The following is a 15,458-nucleotide window of genomic DNA, read 5'->3' as shown; positions in this document are numbered from 1 at the left end:
TATTTGCATGTGAAGATCCACCATTTTGGCGCTAAAACACTCTTTTCCATTCTAGACCTGTGATTGTGGAGATTCCCCATTTTGGCTCCATGAGGGGCAAGGAGAGGGAGTTGATCGTACTCAGGAGCGACAACGGTGACACGTGGAAGGAACACCAGTACGACTGCAAACCAGACGACCCCACTGTGCTTCTGAATGGAATGGATGAGGGTGGGTTACCCTCAACTCATCACCACTGCTGTCACTAAAGGGCTTCTCTAAGACACTGAATTGTATTTCTTTATCCAGGGGAGATCTTATTGAGACCTGAGTCTCTTTTACAGAAGAGCTACAGGTACATGGAGAATCATTCATCTATCTGTTTCCCCAACAGATCTGGACAGCCCTGCAGAGCTGGAAAAGAAGCGCATCTGTCGCATCGTAACCAGGGACTTCCCCCAGTACTTTGCGGTGGTGTCCAGGATCAAGCAGGAGAGCAACCACATGGGTCCAGAGGGCGGGGTCCTGTCCAGTATGACTGTGCCCATGGTTCAGGCCTCCTTCCCACAGGGGGCGCTCACCAAGAAGATCCGTGTTGGCCTGCAGGTCTGTGCTCCAATTTCATCTTTAGCAAGACTGTTGGTTTATTATTTATTGAACTTTATTTATTAGCTACTGAGTGGCTACATAATATTGCGGAGTCTGTCTTTAAGGCTGTACTATATTTTGACAAAATAACTAATTGTTATGATAGATGATGAGTTTACTAGTTTTGAGCAATATTTCAGTGCGACTTTCTTTTTCAAGAAAACGACTTTTGTCGAGATTATATTTCTTTAATTGTAATGAATGAGAGAGCGTTTACGTCTTCTGTGTGCCTCCTGTCAACCTTGTCCAGGCCCAGCCTGTTCCTGACGACATGGTGAGGACCATCCTTGGCAACAGAGCCACCTTCAGCCCCATAGTTACCGTGGAGCCCAGGAGGAGGAAGTTCCACAAGCCCATCACCATGACCATCCCTGTGCCGCCCAGATCGGCAGAGGGCGCCCCCAGTGGACACCGAGGGGACTCCACCCCCTGTCTGCGCCTCCTCTGTAGCATCACAGGCAAGTCCAGCAGGCTTTTACTGAACAACCTTGAGCTAAGAGATTAACAGGCTGCCCAAATTGTGGATTTCCCTTTTTCAGAACAAAACAAGTCACATACAATATTAAACGCACCATTCTCATTTGTGAATTAGCTAAGTTCTAAGAAACAAGGGATTTACCAGCGGAAGCAAGGGGATTTTCGTCCAACTCTAGCTAATCTCTACTTTCAACTGGCGATCTGTGTGAATTGTTCAGGGAAAGCCTGAGGAGTCATAGAGAGATCTAGATAAGTCAGATAAGAAAACAGTTTCCCACACAGCGAATGACTCATAATCACCATAGAAGAAGCAGCTGGGAACCTATTTCCTGTGATATGAGTTTAGACCTCCTGCAATGATAAGAAAAAGGTCCATGCCACTGGTCGTGAGTATGGCCGGGTTGTGTTAATGGTGGATAAGTGGATAACGAGGGACGGGGGGGTTGTTGTCTATCCAGGGGGTACTTCACCTGCCCAGTGGGAGGACATCACAGGCACCACGCCGCTGTCCTTCGTCACCGACTGCGTCTCCTTCACCACCAACGTGTCGGCCAGGTAAGGCCACCACACACTCTTGCACACACACTTGCCTTGCACACAGCCGGGTAACATGTTGCTGAGGCGTGACTTTGGCGTTGTAAGTGGCCAGAGAGAATTTGCGAAGAATGTTGAGTTACTGTAAATGAAGTCACGTCTGCCCTAACTTGATTGGAATCATGTGGCCAGTGGAGGGCCTGATATTAACAGAGAGCTCTCCTCGGCTGTTGGAATTAGATTATTTTAGTCTGGTCATGTGCCTCAGGGCTTCTCCATCTCAAACGGAACTGAGACCATCATTGAGAGAGTTGCTAGGCTGCAAAATGTTCTTTTGATTTGATAAACAGAGATTTTAAATATGCTGTGACATTTTTGTGACAGTTACTTAAGACATTCCACAGCAGAGGGTGGAAGAGGTGGCGACATATTTCAGAGCTGTGTGTACTGTGTATAAAGCGGCCATCCAACCATTACATTTTTCGGTTTTCTTTTCCTCTTGACGTTAGACTCAGGAAAAGTAATATGCCCAACCACTCATTGACACATCATTCGGTTCAGATGAGGGTAAATGTCTCATAACAATTCAGCTTTATAACGCTTATAAATGAACCCCTCAACCATCCTCTTACCAAACTGTTTCTCTGGCAGACTTCCACATATGCTATATGTGTTAGGTTTAGTTTCGTCGATTTACACATGGTGCGGATCACCCCACTCCCCCACCACACCCCAACCCAGTGGTCATAAATCACATAGATTCAGCGGTGTGGATAAACAAACAAACAAAAACAACTATATGATGAATTGAGCTGTACTCAGCCGGTCCCCTATGTCCCCTCTCTTCCACCAGGTTCTGGCTCGCAGACTGTCACCAGATTCCTGAGACGGTGAGTCTAGCGTCTCAGTTATACCGGGAGCTGATCTGCGTGCCGTACCTGGCCAAGTTTGTGGTGTTTGCCAAAATGAACGACCCTGTGGAGTCCCGCCTGCGGTGTTTCTGTATGACAGACGACAAGGTGGACAAGACTCTGGAGCAACAGGAGAACTTTGAGGAGGTGGCCAGGAGCAAAGACATCGAGGTGGGTCAGATTTCTATTCACACACACACACACACACACACACACACACACACACACACACACACACACACATACACACACACATACACACACACACACACACACACATACACACATACACACACACACACACACACACATACACACATACACACACACACACACACACACACACACACACATACACACACACACACACATACACACACACACACACACACACACACTCCCACACATATGATGTGATAACTCAGGTTATCATGTCATCATTGCCTCTCATTGGTTACTTGATGGACTTCCTGTATTGACGTGCTCTTGTTGATGTGCCTTCACAGGTGTTGGAGGCCAAGCCTATACACGTGGATTGCTATGGCAACCTATCTCCCCTCACAAAGAGTGGACAACAGCTGATTTTCAACTTTTACTCCTTCAAAGAGAACCGGCTTCCTTTCAACGTGAAGGTAGCACTATGATGTCATCCTCTTATGCATAATGAGAGCATGCTAGTAAATGTGTTTCCATTATGGAATTATGCCTGGAGATAATCGTCCTTCAAACATGCTGACATGCTGAAAACTGTAATGCATTAATATCATGTCTTTGAACACAAAGAAAAAGAGAGTGACTACTGTATAGTATTTGTTGTGTTGTTATCAATGAATATTTTGTTGTTGTGTTTTGCTGCTGCTCCGTAGGTCAGAGATATGGGCCAAGAACCATGTGGCCGACTCTCATTCTTGAAGGAGCCGAAAACCACTAAAGGTCTACCACAGCTTGCCATATGCAATTTGAATATCTCACTGCCAACTCATAAGAAGGTAGGCTACGCATTTAAACGGTATTTCTCTGGTCCATATCATGTCACCCACATGTAAATGAATTTGAAGATACTGTAGAGGACATAGAGCAGTACGATCAGAAACGAGCGGTTGAACTCAATTTGGTTTAGAACGCCTGCTGCTTGTGTCTTTTATCTGTGTCTTTGCCCATGCCAATTATGTCTTCCCACAAAACACATTCAGTCACACACACACACACACAACATAGTATATTCCTCATTTGCTTGGCTCAAGGTGCCACTTCGTTTGTTTCTCTATGTGGTGTTCACACATTATAAAACTGAATTCAGTTGCTCCGCTTTTTGCTACTTTGCTGGGCCTTTGGTGGGCTTTGGATACCTCCAATTCCATGGCTTTTTCCAAGCCCATATGTTTTGCTGCCTTTCAACCTCTCCATTCTCATTTCTGTTTTTTATGTCCACCCCCCACCACACCCACTTTAAACCACCCGCTGTCCATTGTGTCACCTCTCTCCTCTCCTGCAATGCATCTTGGAACCAACAGGACATGGAGTCCGATCCTGATGATGAGGTAAATAGATTAATCTTCATCATCGCATGGACTGCATTGTTGTTGTTGATTTCTGCTGCTTTATTGCAGACGCTAGCTAGCAGTTCTAGTATGATTGCGTGTGGTGGTGGTTATCTTAATTTATATGCGTTTAAAAAGCTTTTGCAGCAAATATTTTGTAAATCATCGGTGAGAAGTGACGTCATTGTACTGCATGAATAGAGAAGACATTTTTACTCAACGGATTTCATTATTATTATTGTCCTCATCCCAAGCCTAGTGGAGCGATCTGTGTACTACACCCCGGCTTATTTTTCCATTAATATCTTTCTTTACATATGTGTTCAGAAGGCTAGTAGAAAACACCCTCCACAGTATTATTAGATAGATAGATTGAGATAGAGCAGGGGAGGCTGGTGAAGGTAGAAATCGGAGAATGGCCTCATTGTAAGGCATGAAACGGAATTTCCCTGTTCCGTTCCATGCATGACAATGAGTCCGTCCTTTGATTTCTGCCTTCACCAGCCTCCCCTGGTATGGAGATACTTTTGGGTGGAAGATAGAAGTGGATAAATTGATTGATGCATATCAATAATACTCAATCTTTTTCAAATAATTTTCTTTGATTGTGTTGGAATACCTTTCATTACCATTAAGTCCTTTATTTCACAATATATGTATATAGAAATAAACTATGATTTAGTCAGAGGAAGGTGAGTTTTCATTTTTTCTTTTATTGACACATTAAAAGGGAGGTAGCTAACACATACATTACGTTCCCCCTGTGCAGTAAAGCTGTTATTACCAACGTAACAACATAATGTATTATGTTGTAACGTAGTAATAACATAGTAATGGAGTTGAGGGGCATTTGTTATTAAACAAGTGCAAAAGTTAACAATTTCATTACTATACAATTAAGAGGCAATCACTGAATTACAACGTAACAACATATTGATAAAACAGCTTTATTACATAAATGGAGAGTCTGATAGAAAAACCTAAGGCAAGTGGGGCTGAGGGGTGGTTATCCATCAAGTACATTTTACCAGCACTGCGGATAATATCAACAAATAGAAGTTGTGGAGGTGCTTGAACTGGATGCAGGGATTTCAACCGTAATTTCCTTTCACACAGGGAATTGAATGCACACTGCTCACCTGCAAAATTATGCCGTCAAAAACATCTTCAGCTGACTCCAAGTTTTAATTTCGTGCCACAAGTACAGCTTGAGATGCAAACAGATGGCAGGGTGGATAGGGAGGGGCGGAACGAGAAGGGCATTACAATCGGCTACAGGGAAAACTTTAGGGGGTGTTGAGACTCTCTTACAACTCCCGCGCCCTGTGTTTACTTCATACACCCCCCCAGAATCTCAATCAAGAGATGAGACTCTGGGTTAAGAGATGCATCAGCCACTGATAGTGTGTCCTCTTTAGCTGATCGATTTTCAATATCAGCTGCATTCTTGATGTTAGCTTGCAGACATTTCATATTCCAAATCTAATAAGGACATAATGCATGTGTTTCTTTAAAATTTAATTTATAAATGCACTTGTAAGCCACCATGCCACCAAGGTCACGCTTAATCTCGCCAATCAGAGGAAAGCATGAATCTCTTAGTCATCCTCCGAAGGTGACTTTATATCAATCATCTGCAGTGTCCCATACACTACAACATGGACACCCACACTGCAAAATTCTGCATATTATTTCCATACCAAAACCATTAGGTGGGATAAATTCTGACCTTAGTGTCGAAAGATACAGAAAATAAAATCTGAGACAATCTATAATATATAATCATTTTATATTTTTTGTTGTTTTTGTTTGTTGCAGACTGAAAAACCAGACCGACGTCATACCTTTGCTTCCTTAGCTTTGCGTAAGCGCTACAGCTATCTCACCGATCCTGCAGCGAGTGAGTTTAACATTTTTACTTTCATTAATCCTCAATTGATACACAATATCGATTTATTTTTTCAAGCTTATATGCAGTGTACGATATTGCCGTTATATTTGATATGCTCATACATTCCTAGTGTAGAAATATGAGGACTTTGCATATTGTCATCATGCACATCATAATCCACAGCCATCTCTGAGAATACACCCGCTTGTTTGACTGTGTCTTATACTTTGCCCTCCCACCCCATACTGTGAAATATCTGTTCCTTGTTTCAAGTGTTTTTGTTGTCTCATTTGTTGTTACACAACTGTCTTTCCAACATTCAAATGTTCATTTATTATTTTGAAACTTGGTGACATTTCACATTAGGTTGACCCCTATCTACGTCGTGAGTCAATGTATTAACATAATGTTACACACATTGGTATTGTTTGCAATTGCATAGTAATGCATTCAAGCAGTTAGTACACAATTGTAAATTTGAGTGTCCTTATTCTACTTGTGTAATAACACAAACCACTCAACTGCATTAATCATGTAATTACTATGGAACAAATTGTTATTACAATGTGGTACTATGTGGTACTACAGTGATTACAGGTTTGGGGCAACTTAATGTAAAGTGTTTCTAAATTAATACTTTGAATCGTGTCTCATTGTTTTAGAAGACACCTATTAGCTTTGTGATTGTGCAAGGCCTTATTTAATTTCCAAGAGAAAACACACTGGGTGTACCCTACTGTCAATGTTGCTCCTGTGTCGTTACGTGAACCAGTACAAACTATCTTCAAGGGATAGATTTGCCACCTGAGGATGTGGGCATTTCCCCCCCACTGATCAGTATCTTTAATCCCCCCTGTGTTTTTTTCACAAATCACACTCTGACTATGTTTAGGGCGCTGTGGAGTCATATCTGGCATTGAAAAGAACAAAAGAAAAACGTAACGGAAAACATCAACATGTGTACTAAACATATAAAAGGCACTGAAGCAAAGAGGCAAACAGACTTGGCACATCAAAAGTCAATAGAATGGTTGTGTAGTTCTTGTGGTGCTTGTCTTTTTTTTTTCTTCTCCATTGTTATCTCAAGCATTTCTTTGCTTCATATGCTTCATTGTGTGATACCTTGTATCTTTTCAATTGCTTGACAGATCACTGATCTCAAACAAATCCTTGTCATATCGCCCTTACCATTTGTTTAGATGGTAATTCACATTTCATAACTTCACCATTGTATTATCTTGCTGATATGATTCACATTGTCCTGACTAACTCAACTTTCTCTCTCTGGTTTTTCTGTTTTATTTCAATTATTTTTTGTTGAATTTACGTTAAATCCTTGGTTTGCTTATTCAAGAAACAACTGATCGAAGCTCGCCGAGAACACAGTCTACTGGCTACGCTTACAAACCTGTCTTTTCAACGAGATCTTATCAGGCGTGGTCGGCTGTTCCTGTCGCCGTCTCTGGGCAAGCCAAGTCTGGCTTCGGCTCCCTCTCCAGTTCGTCATCCAACACGCCCAATGCCTCTCCACTGAAGTCTGTATGGTCCATCACCTCAGCGTCCCCCATCAAGTCCAACATAGGCGCCTCACCGGCCTCCCCAGTGAAATCAGCTAGCGACTTAGCCTCCCCCATCAGGTCCTACAGGACCATCTCATCCCCTATCAAGACTGTAGTTCAACAGGCTCAATACCCAGTTCAGGTCACCTCCACTCTCCTTTCATCGCCAGGCAAAAGTGTACCAGACCCTGTTTCTGTGAAGGGACTGGCAGCATTGTCTGCTAGAACCTCTCCCATCACCACGGGTGGGGGCTGTCTGCTGGAGAGGTCATCGATCGCCATGACCCCACCTGCCTCGCCCAAATCCTCACTGAACATGTACAGCTCAACTTTGCCATTCAAGTCTGTCATGGTCGGCTCTGGTGGCACAGTATCATCGTCTCCAATAAAAACTGTCCCCGGCCTCTCGTCTGTCCGGTCCAGTGCAGACACCTCAGGACCAACAAGGAGTCTCTTCTCCTCTCTCTCCTCACCAATCAAATCCAACAGTGCTCCCAGTGCTGCAGCTCTGATCAACGGAACAGTATCGCCCACAAAGTACCGCTCCTCCTCCCCAACGTCCCTACTCTCAAGCAGCCTACAGGAAAGGATACAGGCAACCACTAATGCAGCGACAACAAGCGTAAACGCGGCCTTCGATGAAGTTGAGAAGACTTTTAATTCCTGCTCTGCTGGCTATGGCACTCTCAAGTCTTTGTCCTCCTCGGCCTCGTCCTCCTACCAGTCTATGAGATCCTCAGCCTCCAGTTCGCTATATGCCTCCCTAAGGTCCCCACCGAACTCTACCACCTCTGTCACATCTAGCACCATGACTGTCCCTGTGTATTCAGTTATAAATGTGTTGCCAGATCCCCAGTTTAAAAAGCTCCCAGAGGTGTCCAAATCAGCTGCTGCCCTCTTGTCCCCTCGAAAGACAATGCCCGCTGAGGCAAATATTCAAGCCCAGTCTTCCTTTGCCAAAACTCTCTCACCCGTCAAATCCCCCTTGTTCATGTCCTCGGCTGCCCTAAAATCCACCACCTCATCCCCTCTGTCATCCAGCCAAGAGATACTAAAGGACGTGGCCGAAATGAAAGAGGACCTGATAAGGATGTCAGCCATCTTGCAAACAGAGACAAATTCAGCCTCCAAGGGTTTCCAGTCTGACTCACCCAAAGAGGCTAAAATAGAGGATGAGGAGCCTTACAGGATAGTAGAGAAAGTGAAACAGGATTTGGTCAAAGTGAGTGAGATCCTAATAAAGGATACAGTCAAGGACAGTAAAGCTGCTCTTAAAAAGAGTGCAGCAGAGGAGGTGCAGTTCTCAAAGGTGCCAGTGGATCCCCAGCAAAGCAACTGGAGTTATCCACCAAGATATGAGACAGTTGTCCCTCAAATCAAAACAAAGACCATACCAGACAGAGATTTTAACCTAGCGAAAGTGGTTGACTACTTGACCAATGATGTTGGTAGCAGCTCTTTCTCCAAAATGGCAGAGGCAAAGCATAGAACAGATGAGGGTAGAAGGGAGGGAGAGGAGAAGCAGAAACGTGTTTTAAAACCTGCCATGGCACTGCAGGAGCACAAGCTTAAAATGCCGCCCATTAACATGCGCTCCTCTGCCTCAGAGAAGGAGCTCTGCAAACTAGCTGATGTGCTATTTGGGCCTGACACCATGTTAGAATCTCCAGACGACATCTCACATGACCAGGACAAGAGTCCCCTCTCAGACAGTGGCTTTGAGACCAGGAGTGAAAGGACTCCCTCTGCCCCCCAGAGTGCAGAAGGCATGGGACCTAAAGCCCTTTTTCAGGATATACCCATTCCACCTGTGATCACAGAGACCAGGACTGAGGTTGTGCATGTCATTAGGAGCTATGAGTCCCCGGAGGACACAAAGCAACCTATGATGGAGGATGCCAGGGCAGTCAGATACATTGATGCTGAACCCAAAGGGCTAAATGCATCACCTCAGGACCAAACTAAATCTTTTCAGATGAAAGTCAGCCCTGAGGAAGATTCAATGGGCAAAGGAATGCGTGTGAAGGAGGAGACTCACATCACAACCACTACCCGAATGGTGTACCACAAACCGTCCAGCAAAGAGAATACCTCAGAGAGGATTGAAGAAACAATGTCAGTGCATGATATCATGAAAGCTTTCCAATCAGGCAGGGATCCGTCCAGAGAACTTGCTGGGCTTTTCGAACACAGGGCAGGCAATGATGAAACTTCACAAAGGGGTCTCGAAGACCAGAACTCAAAACCCAAAGTTGAAAGAATAATTGAGGTTCACATTGAGAAGGGCAACAAAACTGAACCAACTGAGGTCATCATCCGGGAAACAAAAAATCACCCAGAGAAGGAGATGTACTTCTACCAAGGAAACAGTGGAATGAGAGAGCTGCCTCATAGGGTGGACATGGACAGTGTTTCACGACACGAAGAGGAGGAGCCTGAGGAATCGCTCCCCTGTTACCTAGAATCCTCCAGAGTAAACACACCCATGTCTCAGGAAGAAGACAGTCGTCCAAGCTCTGCACAGCTCATGGCTGACGACTCGTACAAAACCCTGAGGCTTTTGAGCCAGCAATCTGTAGAATACAATGATGATGAATCATCAGAAGTCAGAGGAGAGTCCTACAATTTTGCAGAGAAAATGCTTCTCTCTGACAAACCGGACTTGTCTCACTCTGACACAGAAGAGTATCTAAGGGAAAGGTCTCGTTTTCACTCCCCGGATAGGAGTAGCCATAGTGAGGGAAGGCCTAGTGGATCAAGGACAGAATACGTTTTGAGGTCATCAAAGAACGCATCAGAAAGATCTGGCAAAATGTCAAATATCGATGATACCTATGACAAACTGACTCTTTTGCAGTATGCCGCAGAGCCGGGTAGTCCAAAGCATTCTGTTTGGATGCGTGTCACGGACGAAAGACAGGGTAAGAACAGAGAACAGCTCATTTATGAAGATAGAGTAGACCGGACCGTGAAGGAAGCAGAGGAAAAGTTGAGTGAGGTGTCTCAATTTTTCCGTGATAAGACAGAGAAACTGAATGACGAGCTCCAGTCCCCTGAGAAAAAGTCCCGCAGGTCAGACTTCAGGGAAACACGATCTGGGCCCAGCTCTACCCACAGCAGTCCTGAAAGATCCGCTTATCGGAATGGAAGTAGTGGTGAGGAATGGAGCAGAGAACGGTTAAGAGACAGGTTTGGCTCTAATGATAGGAAATGTGCTAGCTTACCGAGCAGCCCAGAGAGAAGAGTTCTACTGCAGTATAATGATAATGACAAAACAAAACAGGGGGAAGGCATATCACAGGGCAACGCAGGTGAAGCTTCTAAACCTTTTCAAATGTCATCTTCCAAAGTCAGTGCTGTGAGGCTAAAATTTGAACAAGAGGCACAAAAGCAAGAAAAGGGTTCTCAATGGGGACAAACTTCAAGCTCCCCAGTTAGAAAACTACAGGAAAGTAAGTTGCCTGTGTATCAAGTTTTTGCTGGCTCAAATATCCCCAACGCACCAGACAGTCCAGGAAGTCAAAGGAAAGGTCTAGATAGTGAGGCTAGAGGGCCTGTTACTCCTAGTGCTAATAGGTACATGTCATCCTCTCCCAAACATGGCACAAATGGGAAAGAGCAGGAAGGAACACATATCTTCAAGACTTGGGATAGCCATGGAAATGGAAACTTTAAACCCCAACCATCAAAACTGTCTCACACCTTAATTCATGACACATTGAAAGATGGAAATGACAGGGATTCCCAAAGAGAACCATCGTGTTTTCGAGATGGAATAGCCAGTAAAGAAGAGACGACCAAGAAAATAATTTACACTGAGCTTGTAGTCCAAGATAATCCAAATAGTGCAGATGTACGCAATGCCAGTCTAAAAAAAAACTCGGAATCGCAAATTCCTGTTAGAATGCAGTCTAATTTCTCAGAGAATCACCAATCCACTTCATTAAAGTTAGATACCTCTGTTAAACTGTGTGAAAAGACAGGGTCACAAATACCTACTTTAGCTAGAAATCGGTTACACAGCGGCTCTGAAGCCAACAAATCTACTTACGGCTCATCAGTAGGAAAATCCACAGATTCTTTAGATAGTAGCCAGTCAAATGTAGTGTGTAATGGTATTGATAGCGACCTAGTAGAGTACTTGGACCAAGTAACCCCTGTTGTTATCACTGAGGGATTCAAAGACATAAAACCATTGCCTGTTTATGTTAGCATACAAGTGGGCAAGCAAATCGAAAAAGAAACCGCCTCTGGGCAGCTGGGAACATATAAAAAGATAGTGAGTCATGAGAGCCGGACCGTACACGAGACTAGGGGAGCATTTTACACCGTTAAACAAAAACAGCCCCCATCTCCAGAGGATGATACACTAGAGCAAGTGACTTTCATGGAAAGCTCTGGTAAAAGTCCTGTCACCCCTGAGACACCAAGTTCTGAGGAGGCTAGCCTTGTCTCTAGAACACCAGACTCTGTGATTGGATTCATGCCAGGCATGCCCAGTCCAATCCAAGAGGAATCTGAGGAAGACGAAGGAAAGACCTTCGTCTTCATGGAGTCTCCACCGGACAAAACAAAGCCAACCTCATCAGAGCCCTCAAACAGAAATCATGAAACAGCAACCATGAAACGACCCAAAGAGAAAAGAGTCGCGTACATTGAGTTCCCCCCACCCCCGCCTTTAGAGACAGAACAGTCTGACCCAGAGAAGAGGGGGTCTTGTGCCTCCTCAGAGGCCGAGACGGAGATGATGGAGGTGAATCTCCAAGAGGAGCATGATCGGCACCTCTTGGCAGAGCCCATCATCAGGGTGCAGCCACCGTCACCTGTGCCACCAGGAGCAGACGACACAGATTCTAGTGACGACGAGTCAGTCTTTCATCCCATCCCCCTCAAAAAGTATACATTCAAAATGAAGGAGGAAGAAAAGAAACGCCTGAAACCCAAAAAGCCTGAGAGGAACGGAAACCAGAAGGAGTCGGGCATTAATGGGGTTATCAAAGGAGAGGAGGTTGACTTTGAGCAAAACGGAAACGATCAGTCAATTACTGACTGCTCCATTGCCTCAACTGCCGAGTTCTCTCATGACACTGATGCCACTGAAATAGACTCTCTTGATGGATATGACCTTCAAGACGAGGATGATGGGTTAAGTGAACAAGACCCTAAAACATCCAGCCTATCCAATGACTGCAAAGCAGGTGATCGTTCCTTTAGTCAGTCAAAGCTTGAAGTCATAGAGGAGGAGAACACACCAAGTGAGGATGGAGGGGAAGCAAAAAACAACTCGTCAGACAAAAATACAGGAGATGATGATGAGAATAAAATCTACACTCTTGAGGGAAGACACCCAGACAGAGCGGGCTTTGCTGACAGCTACTTTAGCTACCAACTCGAGGAGGAGTTAAACTCTACCTTTAAAACTGTCGCTACAAAAGGCTTAGACTTTGATCCCTGGTCAAGCAAAGGGGGGGATGAAGGAGTTTTTGATGCCAAAGCAAAAGAAGAAGATCCCAAACCCTTTGGTTTATCTGTGGACGACAAGTCGCAAGCCACCACTCCAGACACTACCCCAGCTAGAACTCCGACTGACGAGAGCACACCAACTAGCGAGCCAAACCCTTTCCCCTTCCATGAGGGGAAGATGTTTGAGATGACGCGCAGTGGTGCAATTGACATGAGCAAGAGGGACTTTGTTGAAGAAAGGCTTCAATTTTTCCAGATTGGTGAGCATTCCTCTGATGGGAAATCAGGGGACAAGGGGAGAGGGGACAAATGTCCAGGGGTAGTAACCTCTCAGTCAAAAACGGGGGAGAGGGCAATAGAGGTGAAGGTGAAGGTAGAGAACACCACAGACACCACACCAGCAGAGTGCAGCCCTGCACAGACCGGCACTGGCTGTCCTGATGCCCCCTCTGGTGACACTGTAGCCGAGACCACCTCCTCTTGCACGATCACAGCCTCTAAAGTTGACCCCAAATTACGCACTCCCATTAAGATGGGAATAGCAGCCTCCATTACTGTGAAAAAAGACTCAGGGGATTGTAAAGCTGAGATGTCAGGAAGTCAAATGCCGGAGTATGTCAGTTTAGAATCTGAGTCAGTGGAGAGTCAGCCTAGCAGATACACAGACCCGAAGTTGTCAGACAGAAGAGATTACCCTGCAGAGAACTGCAATAACAACAATAACCTTGAGGCCTCAAGTGTTCAGGCAAACTACATCCAGTGTGGCAGTGTGGTGTTTAATTTGCAGTCGTCCTCTGAACCCACACTTCAGAAAGCCAGCAGGATTGAAGCTTTGTTTTGCAGGGACTCTGTAGAGAGAGTAGAGGAAAGCAGTGGTGTTGCGACTGAACTAAGACAGAGTGAAGCCATCAAGGAAACAGAGGTGAAGCAGCCAAAGTCTAGGTTGCCAGTCAAAGCATCAGGATGGTCATTTCACACACAAGGCACAGCAATAGGGAAACAGAAACCCAAACAGGTTGTCAAGGCTGAGGTCAGGAAAAGAGCAGAACCTGCAGTTGCTAAAGTAGAGCCCAGGTCTAGAATCCCAGTCAAGGACATTAAAAAGAGCAACCCTACCAGCTCCTCCATGTCACTGCAGGTAACATCCCAGTCTCTGAGGGCAGAGTCTGCGAGACTAGCCATTCAGTTGCCCTCCAGGCTACCCGTTAAAGACCGGTCACAGGTCAGCTCGGCAGGTGAGAACCCTAGCGAGGTATGTAAGCGCACCATCGAGTACTTTAAAGGCATAAGCGGGGAGACGATAAAGCTGGCCGACCGCCTGTCAGACGAAGAGAAAAAGGCAGAACAGTCGGAGGAAGACAGCACCTCCAGGAGCACCTCTCTGTCGGACGCCTCTCAGCCCTCGCGCTCGTCGTGGTCTGGTAGAGGCTCGAGGGCTGAGGCCGGGGCCTTGTCCGTAAGGGCAAAGGTGGACAGGGCGCCCGGCAGTGAGAGGAGCAGGAGGAGTAGGCGGACTGGTGGGAAGGAGGGCAGGCAGGTTGGGCCTCGGGCGCCCCCCGTCGCGGAGATCAAGCCTAGTTTGTAAAACTTTCACACTTGTTAAATACTTGTTAAATACTTAGTTGCATGAAGTCGTTGTGATTGATTGCCTGTGGCGTGTTTATATATTATTATTCTCTTCAAACAGTAGCTGTCATTTATGTCATTTGTCATCTCTGTACTGTGTACTGTACTGTCCTTGTCAGATTCTCCCCCTTTCTCCCCCTCCCCCAACCCCTTAGTAGTTGCAGCATGCTAGAGTAGTGATTGGTGCACTGGTAAAGCCAGTCTCCTATTGGCGGCTACAGTACAGTAGGTGTTTGTCTATCTGTCTGTCTGTGCAGGGTGGTTACTGAAAAGAGCAGTTTCAGTTGATTCTATTCCATGGTCTACTGTAGTTGTCTCACTGAGCTAGTAAGTGTTAGCCAGAACACAAAGGTTGTCCGCATGTTTAGTGTCATTTTAGAATTGTGATCCACCCTAGAGTTCTACAAGTAAATTAATCTTTTGACCCATGTTTTTATTTTGTTTTGTTTGTATGGTTCTTACAACAGTTACTGCCTGCTCAGAGGATACATATTCACAAACATTCACAGAGCACCACTGTCTAATTAACACAATGTAGTCTGTCATAACGGGTTTACCCCTACCTTTTCTGGCTATTCTGGGAACTTCCATCTGAGCTACGTTTTCTTAGCCATTTTAACACTCCAAGGCAAGCTGTGTTGAATAACCAAGCTATGTAAGATAGTGAAATTCTATGAATGAATCTGTTTGATATACAATTACAAACAAACACAGTAGAGAGGCTATAAAACACTCAGGATGATTTTTCTTCATTTGGAAAAAACACACCATGCTTGGCCAGAAAAGGAAAGAATCTCTTTTACTCCTCCTATTTTACTCGGTAGAGCAG

The 15,458-nt window shown here is 45.1% G+C and overlaps 1 protein-coding gene across 1 annotated transcript in view; it reads left to right on the top strand.

The window, feature by feature from the left end:
- The window catches only part of LOC310805852 (ankyrin-3-like), a gene marked incomplete at its 5' end in the record, with an annotated part of 100,897 nt that overhangs the window by 73,643 nt on the left and 11,796 nt on the right, over positions 1-15,458 (top strand). Inside the window, 10 exons of the mRNA XM_083671683.1 lie at positions 56-210; positions 374-585; positions 878-1,085; positions 1,563-1,659; positions 2,492-2,720; positions 3,056-3,181; positions 3,416-3,538; positions 4,064-4,090; positions 5,909-5,990; positions 7,336-14,580. Coding sequence (XP_083527809.1) covers positions 56-210; positions 374-585; positions 878-1,085; positions 1,563-1,659; positions 2,492-2,720; positions 3,056-3,181; positions 3,416-3,538; positions 4,064-4,090; positions 5,909-5,990; positions 7,336-14,580 — 8,504 coding nt within the window. The remainder of the gene's footprint in view (positions 1-55; positions 211-373; positions 586-877; positions 1,086-1,562; positions 1,660-2,491; positions 2,721-3,055; positions 3,182-3,415; positions 3,539-4,063; positions 4,091-5,908; positions 5,991-7,335; positions 14,581-15,458) is intronic.

Source organism: Argentina silus (assembly GCF_951799395.1).
Source record: "Argentina silus genome assembly, chromosome: 6".
Classification (NCBI taxonomy): domain Eukaryota; kingdom Metazoa; phylum Chordata; class Actinopteri; order Argentiniformes; family Argentinidae; genus Argentina; species Argentina silus.
Note: the sequence above shows the minus strand (reverse complement) of the source record. Positions and strands in the feature narration are given on the sequence as shown.